General features: G+C 33.9%; 1 protein-coding gene across 1 annotated transcript in view; it reads left to right on the top strand.

Annotated features, from left to right (window-relative positions):
• The window catches only part of AAMDC (adipogenesis associated Mth938 domain containing), a 55,072-nt gene that overhangs the window by 3,957 nt on the left and 35,552 nt on the right, over window positions 1–15,563 (top strand). The window contains exon 2 of the mRNA XM_036745448.1: window positions 14,666–14,816. Within this exon, the coding sequence (XP_036601343.1) occupies window positions 14,685–14,816 (132 nt within the window). The 5' untranslated portion in view covers window positions 14,666–14,684. The remainder of the gene's footprint in view (window positions 1–14,665; window positions 14,817–15,563) is intronic.

The raw sequence follows: 15,563 nt of genomic DNA, 5'->3' as shown, positions 1-15,563 counted from the left end.
ATGGGCATCCCCTCAATTTGTAATTCTTTGCCACCAAGAATCCCTATTTCTTTCAGAATACAGCTCGATTGCCACTTCCTACTGGGAAGCTTTTCTGGTCCCCCATTTGTTAAAGCTCACTTCTTAAAATTGCCTCATATTATCTTGTATGTACTTTTCATTTACTTGTGTGTATGTTTTATTCCCAGAAAACAATGTAAACTTCTTGAGGACTGGGACTGGATTTTTTTGGTCTTTTTATCCCGAGACTTAGCATTGTGTCTCCTATATAATAGGTACTTAATAAATGTTAGTGTAATATGTAAATCAACAGGTATTAGGTGCTTGTGGATGCAAATAACATGAATAAAACAATCCTAACTCCCAGGGAGTATATATTCTAAATTACAACAAGGACATGAATATATACAAAATAAATAATAGGATATACAAGATAGTTAAATACAAGGTAATTTGAGAGAGAAGTTAGTAGCATTTGGAAATAATCAGAAAAGGTTTGGTGTAGAAAATATTGATTAAGCTGCATCTTGAAGGAAGAGAGATTTTACAAAGTGGAGGTGAGGAGTTATTCCAAGCATGGGGTATGGTTATTGCAAAGGCATGAGATGATGTGACATCTGGGACAGAGGAACAGAAGTAAGACCAGTTTGGCTAAGTGGTGCACAGGAGAGGTAGCCATGTTACAATGAGAGTAGAAAGATAGGCTGGGGCTAGATTGTGAAGGGCTTTAAGACCTAAACAACAAAGTTTATATTTTTTTCTAGGAGTATTTTATTTTTTCCTCAGTTACACGTCAAGAAAATTTTTAGAATTCATTTTTACAAGATTTTGAGTTTCAAATTTTTCTCCCCCCCTCCTTCCCCTCTTCTCTTTTCAAAATGGGAGGCAGTTTGATATAATTTATACATGTACATGTCATGTAATAAATATTTCCATATTAGTCACAGTTATGAAACAAGAAACAGGAAAAAAAGACCCACAAGAATAAAGGGAAAAAAATAATGCTTCAATCTGCATTCGAAGTCCATAGTTCTTTATCTGGATATGGATGGCATTTTCTTTTGTGAATCCTTTGTTCTTGTGTTAGATCATTGTGTTGCCTAGAAGAGCTGAGTTCTTTGTAGTTCATCATCACATAATGTTGCTGAAACTATATACAGTGTTTTCCTGGTTCTGCTCATTTCACTTTGCATCAGTTTATAGAAGTCTTTCCAAGATTTTCAGAAATCTGCCTCTTCATTTCTTATTGTATAGTAGCATTCCATTACATTCATATACCACAGCTTGTTCAGCCATTCCCAAATTGATGGGCATCCCCTCAGTTTCCAATATTTTGCCACCACAAAAAGGTCTGCTATCAGTATTTTTGCACATGTAGGTCCTTTTTTATGATCTCTTTGATACAGACCTGGTAGGGATATTGCTGGATCAAAGGGTATTCACAGTTTGGTTTCCCTTTTGGCATAGTTCCAAATTGCTCTCCAGAATGGCTGGATCAGTTCACAACTCCACCAACAATGCACCAGTGTCCCAATTTTCCCACATCCTCTCCAACATTTATCATTTCCCATTTTTTGTCATGTTAGCCAATCTGATAGGTATGAGGTGGTATCTCAGAGTTGTTTTAATTTGCATTTCTAATCAAAAGTGATTTAGGGAAACTTTTTCATGTGACTATAGATAGCTTTGATTTCTTCACCTGAAAACTGCCTGTTCATATCCTTTGACCATTTATCAGTTGGGGAATGGCTTGTATTCTTATAAATTTGACTTAGTTCTCTATATATTGAGAAGTGAGGGAGCCCTTTATCAGAGCCACTTACTGTAAAGATTGTTTCCCAGCTTTCTGCTTTCCTTCTAATCTTGGTTGCATTGGTTTTTTTTTGTGCAAAAGCTTTTTAATTTAATATAATCAAAATTATCTATTTTGCATTTTGTAACGCTCTCTGTCTCTTGTTTGGTCATGAATTCTTCCCCTCTCCATAGATCTGACAGGCAGACTATTCCTTGCTTGTCTAATTGGCTTATGGTATCATCCTTTATGTCTAAATTGTGCACCCATTTTGATCTTATTTTGGTATACGGTGTGAGATGTTGTGTCCTATTGTTTGTTTACTATTGTTTTTCCCAACAGTTTTTGTCAAATGGTGAGTTCTTATCCCAAAAGCCGGGGTCTTTGAGTTTATCGAATACTAGTTTACTATGGTCATTGACTCTTGTGTCTTGTGTACCTAGTCTATTCCACTGATTCACCACTATGTTTCTTTGCCTATACCAGATAGTTTTGATGATTACTGTTTTATAATATGGTTTGAGATCTAGTATTGCTAAGCCACCTTCTTTTATTATTTTTTTCATTAATTCCCTTGACTTTCTTAGTATTTTTGTTCTTCCAGATGAATTTTGTTGTTATTTTTCTGAGCTCTGTAAAATAATTTTTTTGGTAATTTGGTTGGTATGTGTATTTTTTTCTAGAAACAATAGGAAGCCACTAGAGTATATTAAGTATGGGAGTCACATGGTCAGAACTACACTTAAGGAAGGTCACTTCAGCATCAATGGGGATGATAGTTTTCTAGAGAAGGATTTGAGAGACAGGGAGATGCGGTAAGAAGTGATTGTAATGATCTGGGAGAGAGGTAATGAGTCTTGAACCAAGGTGGATTCCCATTAGAGTGGAGAAGGAGTAAAATGTAAGAGATCTTAAGGAGGTAGAAAATGGCAAGATCTGACAACTGATTGTAAATATGAGGTAAAGGAGAGTGAGGAATTGATGCCCAGAAACCAAGATTATTAACCTGGGAGACTAGAAGAATGGTAGTATTTTTGACAGAATACTTTGGAAAGAGTAATATTTAGGAAGAAAGATAATGAGTTGATCTTCAGACATCAAGGAAGAGAGAGATCTGGGACTGGATATATAGATCTAGGAGTTAGCTGCATAGAGATGATAGTTAAACTCATGAGAACTAATGAGATTGCCTAGAGAAATAAGAGAATAGGACCTGGGACAGAGCCTTAGGATATACCCACAGTTGAAGGTGGAAAGTGATATGAATAATGAGCCAGCAAGTGATCATACAAGTAGGAAGTGTAGCAGAAAAAGCAGTGTCACAAAACCCCAGCGAACAGAGTACTCAGAGAGAGGGTAGTCAACAGTGTCAAAGGCAGCAGAGAGGTTCAGAACAGTGTTTCTCAAAATATGGTTTCAGGGACGCTAAGATCCTTTTAGGAGGTCCTTGAAGTCAAAGTGTTTTCAAAGGCCTTTATACCTATTTTCATAATAATACTAAGACATTTTAAGTTTTAACATAATGTAAATATCAGTAGACATAACTGACACATAATAGTAGTAATACTGATAGTTGACATTTACCTAGCACTTAACTATGTGCCAGGCACTATACTAAGCTTTTTAATTATTATCTCATTTGATCCTTACAACAGCCCTGGGAGGTAGGTGCTATTATTATCCCAGTTGTATAGATCAAGAAACTGAAGCAAACAGAGGTTAACCTCCTTAACCAGGTCACACTTCTACTGTCCAAGCTAGTAAGCTCTAGAAGGATGAGGAATGAGAAAAAAACCTATCTGACCTGGCCATTCAGAGACAGTAGTTTCAGTTGAATGATGAGTTTTGAAGTCATACTGCAAAGGGTTGAGGAATGAGAGGAAATAAAGTGGAGGCAGCTTTTTCAAGGAGTTTGGTTGAAAAAGAGAGGAGAAACAGAGGATAACAAGCTGAAGGGGAGGGTAGGTTATAGTAAAGGCTTTTTATTTCTGACTGAGAAGACTTAGAAATGTTTAAAGACCTCTAGGGAAGGAACCAGTAGGTAGAGGCTGAAGATAAGAAACAGACTATGAAATCAACAAGGGCATGATTGAGGTTACTTTAGCAGAAAGGAGGGGATGTGATCAAGGGCAGGTGCAGAGGCCTTCTCATCATTGTCCCAGACTGGGGGAAGAGATTGTGAGGAATGTCTAGGGATGTTAAGATGAAGACAAAGGAAGAGGGAACTCACGTCCAAAGGCTTCAGTTTTCTCAATTAAGCAGGAGCTAAGAGTCTCAGCTGAGAGAGATAAGAGTGGAGAGAAGGAGAGGCGTGGGAAACTTGAGAGAAAAGTGGCTAAGATGAAGTGAAAGAGTAGATATAAGATTATTACTTTTTTAAAAAATCATGTATAATTCAAACTTTTGGCTAAATAGAATTTCCCACCTTCTACCTAGTTTAAAAAGTGAGATGGATGACTCCCTCCATATATGTGCAGATAAAAATGTAGAAACAATTATGGTGTGTACCCAAAGCTACTGTTCCATTGTTTGCTAAACTCTTGCTTAAACAGGGAAAATGTGATTTGTCAGTTTCTTTCTCTGAGATTCTTTATTAATTTTTTTTACTTAACTATTTATTACTTTATTTTAAAAACATTTTTAGTTTCTTATTCCCTCCCTCCCTCCAGCCTGAGAAGTCAAGCAATATAATAAGTCATGCAAAACATTTGTTGTTCAATCATGTCCACTTCTTTGTGACCTCATGGACCATACATAGCATGCTAATACTATCCATGGGGTTTTCTTGGCAAAGATTCTGAAGTAGTTTGCCATTTCTGTCTCCAGTGGATTAAAGCAAACAAAGGTTAAGTGACTTGCTCAGGTTTACACAGCTAGGAAGTGTCTGGGCTGGACTTGAACTCAGATCTTTCTGACTAGACCTAGCACTCTGTATCCACTTAACCAGCTACCTGCCCCAAGGCAAACAGAGGTTAATTGACTTGCCCAGGTTCACATAGCTAGGAAGTGTCTGAGATTGGATTTGAACTTAGGTCTTCCTGATTCTAGGCCCAGCACTCTATCCACAGAGCCACTAGCTGTCCCTGTAAAATATATTTCCATATTAACCATGTTGGGAAAAAAAAGACAAGAAAAATAAAGTGAAACAAAAATGTGCTTCAGTCTTCACTTAGAGTTCATCAGTTCTTTTTCTAGAGGTGAATGGTATTATCATTACGAATCCTTGAGAATTGTCATAGATCACTGTATTGATCAGAGTAACTAAGTCTTTCACAGTTCATTATTACAGTATTGCTATTGTTGTGTATAGTGTTCTCCTGGTTCTGCTCATTTAACTTGGCATCAGTTCATATATGTCTTCCCAAGTTTTTCAGAAACCATCCCGTTCATTGTTTCTTACAACACAGTAGTATACCATCACAATCATATCCCACAACTGTTTAGCTATTCTCCAATTGATGGGCATCCCCTCAATTTCCAATTCTTTGCCACCACAAAAGGAGCTACATTAGATATTTTTGTACATTTGGGTCCTTTTCTTTTTACTTTAATGTCTTTGGCATACAGGCCTAGTAGCAGTATTGCTGGGTCGAAGGGTATATCCATGATTTTATAGCCCTTTGGGCATAGTTCCAAATTGTTCTCTACAGTGGTTGGACCTGTTCATAACTGTACCAACAGTGCATGAGTATACCTATTTTCCCATATCCCCTCCAGAATATGTCCTTTTCCCTTTCATTCGTGTTAGCCAATCTGATAGGTATGAGTTTTTTAATTTGCATTTCTCTAATTATTAGAGATTTAGAACATTTTTTTCATATGACTATTGATAGTGTTGATTTCTTCTGAAAACTGCCTGTTCATGTCCTTTGATCATTTATTAATTGGAGAATGGCTCATATTTTTTATAAATTTGACTCAGTTCCCTGTATGTTTGAGAAGTGAGGCTTTTGTCAAAGAAAGTTGTAAAAAACCTTTTTTTTCCCCACAGTTTTCTGCTTTCCTTCTAATTTCAGATGCATTGGTTTTGCTTGTACAAAGCCTTTTTAATTTAATGTAATCAAAATTATCCATTTTACTTCCTGTCATCCTCTCTACCTCTTATTTGGTCATAAATTCTTCCCTTATCTATGAATCTGATGGGTAGATTTTTCCACACTCTCCTAATTTGCTTAAATCAACCTTTATGTCTAAAGGTTTTGAGCTTATCTTGATATATAGTTTGAGATACTGATCTATACCTAGTTTCTGCCAAACCGCTTTCCAGTTTTCCTAGCAGTTTTTGTTGACTAGTGAGTTCTTACCCTAAAGCTTGAATCTCTGTGCTTGTCAAGTACTTTATGACTGGTTATTTGCGTTTATATATTGTGAACCTGATCTATTCCACTTGATTTGCCACTCTATTTCTTAAGTAATACCAGATTGTTTTCATGATTACTACTTTGTAATATAATTTGAGATCTAGTACTATTAGGCTGCCTTCCTTCACTTTTTAAAAAATTGATTCTTTTGGTATTCTTGACCGTTCTTTCAGATGAACTTTGTTATTTTTTCTAGTTATATAAAATAATTCTTTGGTAGTTTGATTGGTATGCCACTAAGTAAATTAATTTAGATGTGTTGTCATCTTTATTATATTGGCTCAGTCTACAATAAACATTTCTCCAGTTATTTAGATGTCTTTTTTTTGTGAAAAGTGTTTTTTAATTGTCTTCATATGGTTTCTGGGTATGTCTTGGCAGGTAGACCCTCAAGTATTTTATATTGTCTGCAGTTATTTTAAATGGAATTTCTCCTTCATCTCTTCCTGCTGGATTTTAGTGGTAGTATATAGAAATGCTGATGATTTATCTGGGTTTATTTTATATATTTTATATACTACAACTTTGGTAAAGTTGTTAATTGTTTTGAATAGTTTTTTGGTTGATTGTCTAGGGTTTTCTAAATATACAATCATGTTATCTTCAAAGTGATTTTTTTTTTGTTTTCTCATTGCCTATTCTTATTCCTTCAAATGCTTTTTCTTGTTTTATTGCTATGTAGCTAGCATTTCTAGTACAATATTGAATAATAGTGGTGGTAATAAACATCCTTGTTTATCCCTGATCTTATTGGGAAGGCTTCAAGTTTATCTGTTACAGATAATGCTTGCTCTTGGTTTTAGATAGATAATACTTATCATTGTAAGAAAAACTCTACTTAGTCACATTCTTTCTAGTGTTTTTAATAGAAATAGGTATTATATTTTCTAAAAAGCTTTTTCTGCATCTGTTGATAAAAATATAATGATTTTTATAGTGTTTTTTTATTGATGTGGTCAATTATGCTGATAGTCTTCCTAATACAGAACCAGCCCTGTATTCTTGGTATAAATCCCACTTGTGTATATATTGCTGTAATGTCGTTGTTAGTGTTTTATTTTAAAATTTTTCATCAATATTCTTAGAGAAATTAGTGTGTAGTTTTCTTTCTCTGTTTTTGCTATCAAAATGAAATTTCTGTTATAATTTCTGTTATGTCTTTTATGTCTTCTGTTATGTTTTTTCCCAAATGGTTTATATAGTATTGGAATTAATTGTCATTTAAATGTTCAGTAGAATTCTCTTGTAAATCCATCTGCTTCTAGGATTTTTCTTAGGGACCTCATTTATGGCTTGTTTGATTTCGTTTTCTAAGAAAGGATTATTTAAGTATTCTGTTTTCTCTTCTGTTAATCTGAGCAATTTATATTTTTGTAAATATTCATCCATTTCACTTAGATTGTCAGTTTTATTGGCATATAATTGGGCAAAATAGCTCTTAATAATTGCTTTAATTTTATCTTCACAAGTGTACATTTACCCTTTTCATTTTTGGTACTGGCAGTTTTGTTTTATCCCTTCTTTTGTTCATCAAATTAAGTAATTTATTTTACTTTATTGTTATTTGTTTTTATTTTATTGGTTTTTTAATAAAATCAGCCCCTATTTTATTAGTTCAATGGTTTTTTTAACTTTTAATTTTATTAATCTTTTCTTTGATTTTCAGGGTTTCTATTTTGGTGTTTAATTGGGAATTTTTAAGTTGTTCTTTTTCTCATTTTTTTAGTTGCATGCCCAATTCATTGATCTGCACCTTCTTTCTTTTATTGATGTAAGCATTTAGAGATATAAATTTTACTCTAAGTACTGCTTTAGCTCCACCCCACAAATTTTGGCATGTTGTCTCATTGTTGTCATTATCTTAAATGAAATTATTGATTGCTTCTCTGATTTGTTCAGAGACCCAGTCAGGCATGCCTGGCCAAAGTGCTTCAGTGAAGAAGCCAGGGATGGAGGAGCAGGGAAAGCTGGCATCACATGAACATCAGTTTCATCTGAGTGAGAAAAAGGATGTGATTGGGGGTCTGGTCAAGGGGAAGAGATGAAGATCAGTAGAGCAGAAGCGAGTCACTAACTCATGTTAAGCATACTGCTGCTACTTTCTTTTTTGTAAAGAAGGAGGTAGAGTGTGTTGGTAAGGAAAAGACAAAGTATGACAAAATAGAATGGAGGAAAATACATCATTAACAGTCATGACCATGAAGGTGAATAGGATGAACACACCTGTAAAACAGAAAAGGATACCAAAAGAGATAACAAACAAGTGTGTTGCTTATAAGATAACTTGAAACAAAGATTCATATAGTCATGGGGTTAAGGCAGAATTTATTATGCTTCACCAAAACTTTAAAAAAAGGATAGCAATTGTGATCTCAGAGAAAGCAACAGATAAAAGGGAAATAACCACATTATTCTTAAGAAGTGTGGTAGACAATGAATTGATACCAATAATGAAATAGCATCTAAATACTTGGAAAAGTATTTCAATTTAAAGAGAGAAACAGATGCCAAATTGTAATAGTTGGATACTTTGTGGGCCTCTTTCAGACTTAGACAAATTTAACAAAAAATAAACAGGAAAGAAGTTAAGGAACTGCTTAGAAATATAGAACAATTAGAAGATATAGTAAATTTCTGGTGATTTCTGAAGGGGAAATAGAAAGAAGTATACATGTATCTCAAGTGTTGTGGTACCTTTGCAAAAACTGACCATGTATTAGGCCATTGGTTCTTAAAGTATGATTTAAGGACACCTTGGAATCTCCAGGACCCTTTCCAGGAGTCTACAGAATGTCAAAACTATTTTCAAAATAATACCAATATATTTGATTTCTAATACTGTAAAAATTGATAGATATAGCCACATAAGCAAAAGCTCTTTTGGGAGGGGGGGGGTCTGCAGTAATCTTTAAGGTTTATAAAAGGTCCTAAAACCAATAGGTTTTAGAACCAATGTATTGGGCTATAAAAGTTTCCAAGAGAAAATCCTTTACTTACCACAATGAAATGAAAATTATATTCAAAAAAGGATCTTTTAAGGAAGGATTAAAAATTAATTGAAAACTAACAATCCCAAAGGATTCATGAGTAACAGGACAAATCATAGAAAATAAAAAATTTCATCAAAGAAAAGAACAATGAGACAGTATTATAACAAAACTTTTAGGATAGAGCCCAAATAGTCCTTCGGGGAAATTTTATATTGCAAAACAAAAAAAGGGAGAAAGAACAGCTCAGTCAATAGGTTATGATACTAAAAAGAAAAAGCCAAATAAAACCCAACTAAACACCAGAATAGATATTCTAAAATCAAAGAGATTCAACAAAATTGGAAGCAAATAAATTTTAAATTGACAAAATGAGAAGCTGATTTGTTAAAAAAAATTATATATTTTTCTATAAATTATTAGCTAATCAATTTTCAGTAGTTAAACTTTTTCTGATTAAGAGCAGTGAAAATCAAATTACCAGGATCAAAGATTAATAAGGAGAAATCACAACAAATAAAAAGAAAAGAAAATTATTAGAAACTACTTTGCCCAAATACATACTAACAGATTTGACAATTTAAAGGGAAGACTAATTACAAAATATGAAATACTCAGATTAACAGAATAAAGAATTCAAATAACTCAAACTTAGAAAAATAAAAATTGAACAAGTGATAAATGAACTCCCAAGAGGAAAAAACCAAGACTACGTGGATTTACAAGAGAATTCTATTAAATATTTAAAGAATTTAAAATTTATATATGGTCTTTATAACTGAACCAGGGGAAGAAAAATTGTGGAAAGAAATTATGAAGCAGTATATGCTAATAAACATAGATGTGAAACTTTTTAAATGAAATATTAGCATAGAGGCTACAGAAAACATAAAAAAAATGATGGTACATTATGACTAGTAGTATTTGCTACCAAGAAAGCAAGAGTTCAATATTAGGAAAACTATAAACATAATATATCATCTTAATAAAACAATCAAAATCATATGAGTATATCAATTGATGCAAAAAAATTTAATATTCAACATCTATCTAAAGTACGGGACTAAGTAGACCTTTTCTTAATTTGGCAAATAGTAGCTATCTGTGTAGTGTAGTATAGATAAACTAGAGACCTTTCCAGTAAGATTAGCAGTAAAGAGGTATGCCCATTGTCACTATAATTATTTAATACAGGCCTGTACCAGCTGCAGCCCATAGGCCACTTGCAGCAGGCCAAAGGATTTCCAGTGGCCAGCGAAAAATGTAGAGGAAAACATCTTTTGTGCATAGAGGAAATATTTGGGTGGGCAGCTTATGCAGGCCACTTTGGGAACTTATGTTTGTAAACCATCATATTACCAATGAAAAGTGAATAATGTTTATTCCCTCACTTTCTTTTTTTGTTTTATTTTTATAGCTAGATTTTCTAGGATTATATTAAATCAGGCCTGCTGGAACCATCCAGGGGGCAATATTAGAAAGATGCAATTGGGGTGTTAAATAAAAATAAGGGTTAACTTAACCTAATCCCAGCAGGGCACTGAGTAATTTCTTTTTTTTGAAAAGGTAGGCCAAATAAGTTTGGAAATCTCTGGTTTACATAGAAAACCAGAGTGTCAACTAAAAATTAATTGAAACAACTTCAGCAGAGTAGCAAGATATTTTTTAAACACTATAGATCTTCAGTCATTTGTGTGTTAATAACAAAACTCAACAGCAAGAAGCATTAAGAGAAATTCTATTAAAAATGACTACAGAAGGTATAATATTTAGCAGTCTACCTACCAATATACACACAGAAACTATGAATACAACTACAAAACTTTACAGAAAACTTTATGGAAATCTGCAGATCAAAGGAAGTGAGGCAACAAATTTCCAAGCATGATCAGTTTATTTAGCAAAGCTTGCAATTGCCAATAAATAGGGTCCAAGGACCCCTAGTAACCAAGGACCCCTCCTGACAGTCAAGGGAGTTCTTTTATAGTAAACTGACACAATCTATTTTTAGCAATGTGGGCATTATCCAGTTATAATTGGCTAAAACAAGAAAATAGGGGATTTCCACAGCCCAGAGCATGTGCATTTTACATAACTTGGGGATTTTTACACAGCTTGGAATACCTGGCATCAGCACTTCATAGATACATTTGACCTTAAATGACAAGTGTTGAAGGGAATGTGGGGAAAATGAGACATTAACGTACTGTTGTTGGAGTTTTTAATTGATTAAACCATTCTATAGAGCAATTTGGAATGATGCCCAAAGAGCTGTAAAACCACGTATAAATACGACTACCAAGTCTATATCCCAAAAGAGATAAAAAACGAAAAGAAAAAGGACTTACATGTGCAAAAAAAGATTTATAATAGCTCTTTTCTGGTGGCAAAGAATTAGAAATTGATGCACATCATTTGGGGAATGGCTGAATAAGTTGTAGTATGTAATTGTGATGGAATACTATTGTCCTGTACAAAATGATGAGCAGGATGTTCTCAAAAAAAACCTAGAAAGACTTTCATGGGTTGATGCAAAGTGAAATGCAATGAGTACAAAGTAACGGCAATATTGTGGGATGATCAGCTGTGAATGACTTAGCTATTCTCAGCAATACAATAATCCATGACAATTCTGAAGAGCTTAGGATGGAAAAAATGCTGTCCATCCCCAGAGAAAGAACTGATGGTGTCTGAATTCAGCTTGAAGCAACTTTTGTTGTTGTTTTTTTCACTTTCTTTATTTTCCTTGAGTTTTTATATCGGTTTTCTTTCACAACATGACTATTATGGATATATTTTGCATGACTACACATATATAACCTATATGGAATTGCTTGCCTTCTCAATGAAAGGGGGTGGGGAGGGAGGAAGGGAGAGAATTTGAAAAAAAATGTTAAAAATTGTTGTTTACATGTAACTGGGGAAAAATTAAATACCAAATAAATTTTTAAAATACATTTGACCTTTATCATAAGTAAGTTTCTCTAAAAAGTGGGTAGTGAGTGACTTACAAAAGTGAAATAGAAAACTAAAATTTCCAGGCCTAAAGACTTTAAAGTCATATGATGAGGGAGAATAGTAACTATAACTAAGCTTGATTAAGCCTTAATAAAAAAAAGAGAATAGCATATTAAATTTTAATATCACGAGAAATAAAGATAGACATGTAAGTGGAGAGAGAATTTTGATAAAATACAACATCCATTCCTATTAAAAATACCAGAGAGCATAGGAATAAATGGAGCTTACCTTAAAATGACAAGTAATATTTATCTAAATCCATCAACAAGCCTTATCTGTAATGGGGATAAGCCTTCACAGTACAATCAGGAGTGAAGCAAGGATGCCCATTATCACCACTATTATTTAGTATTGTGCTAGAAATTCTAGCTATAGCAATAAGAGAAGAAAAAAATTGGAGGGATTAGAATAAGCAATGAAGAAACAAAACTTTCACTCTGCAGATGATATGATGGTATGTGATATGGTGGTATGTGATATGATGGTATATGATATATGATAGAGAATCAACTAAAAAACTAAATAATTAACAACTTAATGGTATATTATAGAGAATCAACTAAAAAACTAAATAGTTAATAAGGTTACAGTATATAAAATAAACCCACATAAATTATCAGCATTTCTATATATTACCAGTAAAGTCCAGTAGCAAGAGATAGAAAGAGAAATTCAATTTAAAATAAATGTAGACAATATAAAATACTTGGGAGTCTACTAGCCAAGACAAACCCAGGAACTATATAAACACAATTACAAAACACTTTTCACTCAAATAAAGTCAGATCTAAGCAACTGGGAAAATATTAATTGTTCATGGGAAAGCCGAACTAATACAGTAAAAATGACAATTCTACCTAAATTAATCTGTCTGTAAGCTCTATGGATATGGGAAGAATTTAGGACCAAACAAGGTAGAGCATTACAAAGTACGAAATAGATAATTTTGATAATATAAAATTTTAAAGTTTTTGCACAAATGAAACCAATGCAACCAAAATTAGAAGGAAAGCAGAAAACTGGGGAAAGTATATTGCAGCAGATAATCTCTGATAAAGGCCTCATTTCTCAAATATTTAGAAAACTGAGTCAATTTATAAGAATGCAAGTCATTCCCGAATTGATAAATGGTCAAAGGATATAAACAGGCAGTTTTTGGACAAAGAAATCAAAGCTATCTATAGTCATATGAAAGAATGCTCTAAATCACTATTGATCAGAGAAATGCAAATGAAAATAACTCTGAGATACCACCTCACACTGATCAGATTGGCTAATATGACAAAAAAGGAAAATGATAAATGTTGGAGGGGATGTGGAAAAAACTAGGATACTAATGCATTTTTGGTGGAATTGTGAACTGATCCAGCCATTCTGGAGAGCAATTTGGAACTATGCCCAAAGGGCTATAAAACTGCATACTCTTTGATCCACCAATACCACTGCTAGGCCTATATTCCAAAGAGATCAAAAAAAAAAAAAGGACCTACTTGTACAAAAATATTTATAGCAGCTCTTTTTGTGGTGGCTAAGAATTGGAACTCTAGGGGATGCCCATCAATTGGGGAATTGCTAAACTAGCTCTGGTATATGATTGTGATGGAATATTATTGTGCTATAAGAAATGACAATGCAGGATGATTTCAGAAAAACCTGAAAAGACTTACATGAACTGAAGCATAATAAGGTGAGAAGAACCAGGAGAACATTGTACACAAGCAACAGCAGTATTGTATAATGAAGAACTGTGAACAACTTAGCTATCAGCAATACAATGATCCAAGACAATCCCAAAAATCTCATGATGATATATATCTGCCTCCAGAGAAAGTACTGATACTGTCTGAATACAGACTTAAGCATACTGTTTTTCTTCCTTCCTTCCTTCCTTCCTTCCTTCCTTCCTTTCTTATTTTCTTTTGTTGTTAACTCTTCTTGTACAAAATGAATAATGTGGAAATGTTTTGCATGATTGCATATATATAACCTATATCAGATTGCTTACCATCTGAGAGAATGGGGAGGGAGAGAGGAAGAGAGGCATGGAATTTGAAACTCAAATTTTTTTAAAATGTTTCAAAGAATTGTTTTAGCATGTGATTAGGAAAAAATAAAATATTATTTAAAAAAAGAATGAGACATACATTTTTGGACATTGTTAATAAGGGGGATTTGCTTTGTTTGACTGTCTTATTTGTTAATGTGACTTTTATTTTTCCTTTTTTGTTCAATTGGGGAGTGAGCAGAAGGGGAGAAAATAAATGTGTAAATTAAAAAAAAACAAAATTATATTAAAAGTAAAGGTTAAGCAAGCCATTGAAGCTCTCTGAGCCTCAGTAATTTCATTTGTAAAATGAGGGGTTAGACTAAATGATCTCTAAAGTCCCTTTCAGCTTTATGATCCTGTGATATCTCCTGTGAAATCTTATGTAGTAGGCTGCTTGTCTCTGTTCTCTTAGATATCCTTAAACCTCAACTGACTATATCTATGACCTTTGTTTCAGATTTTGATTCGGCTCTATTATGTCTTCCCCCCAAATTGCCTCCCTTTCTTGGGGTCAAATGAAGGTACAAGATTGTAGCACAACCTACAAGGACTGCAAAGTGTGGCCGGGGGGTAGTCGGTCCTGGGACTGGAGAGAAACAGGAACTGAGGTAACCATTTGATCTTTGGTTTCCATTACTCCCTAATTAACCATACCTTTAATATCTTGCGTCCTAGAGGCACTTGAACTTCTTCCCCAACCATCTATTCACTTATTCATTCCATATTTATTTAGTGCCTTACTTTGTAATAAATATAACCACATGGTATTTCATAACTGCAACTAACAACAACAATAATAGCTAGCATTTATGTAGAATCCAGTGCTTTTTTTCCTGACCACAAATATGATTGCATTCCCCATGCGAGTGAACAAGGCAAGTAGAGAAATAACTTTTAACTTTTCAGTTGTCATTGTCATATGAGCTGAGTGGAGAAATTTGGTGTGATTAAAAAAAAGTGGAGACTGCCTATGAAAAGGTTCCAGCAGCGTACCTTAGAAATACCGCCAGTTCTTTAGTAAGTGCTGATAGCATCAAATTTTTGGAGTTTGGGAGTATTGGGCCAGTAGTGACAGTTCTTTAGTTAGGAGGTCTGTCCAGATTTATGAAAATTTCTTTCCTCTCATTCCTTTAACAAACATTTATCAGGTTCCTACTGTGGGAAAAACCTATACCTGATGCTAGAGAAGCTATGAAGTTTACATAATACAAGTCCCCTGACCTCCTATGGCTTGTAGTCTAGTAGGGAGATTAAAACACACAATATTACATTGTAAGTATTCATTAGACAGGTGTAAAACAAAGCTTTTTGAGATCCAAGAAGGAAGGTGGTGACCTGGGCTCAGGGGCTGTCTT

Source organism: Trichosurus vulpecula, chromosome 2 (assembly GCF_011100635.1).
Source record: "Trichosurus vulpecula isolate mTriVul1 chromosome 2, mTriVul1.pri, whole genome shotgun sequence".
In the NCBI taxonomy this organism is placed as follows: Eukaryota; Metazoa; Chordata; class Mammalia; order Diprotodontia; family Phalangeridae; genus Trichosurus; species Trichosurus vulpecula.
Note: the sequence above shows the minus strand (reverse complement) of the source record. Positions and strands in the feature narration are given on the sequence as shown.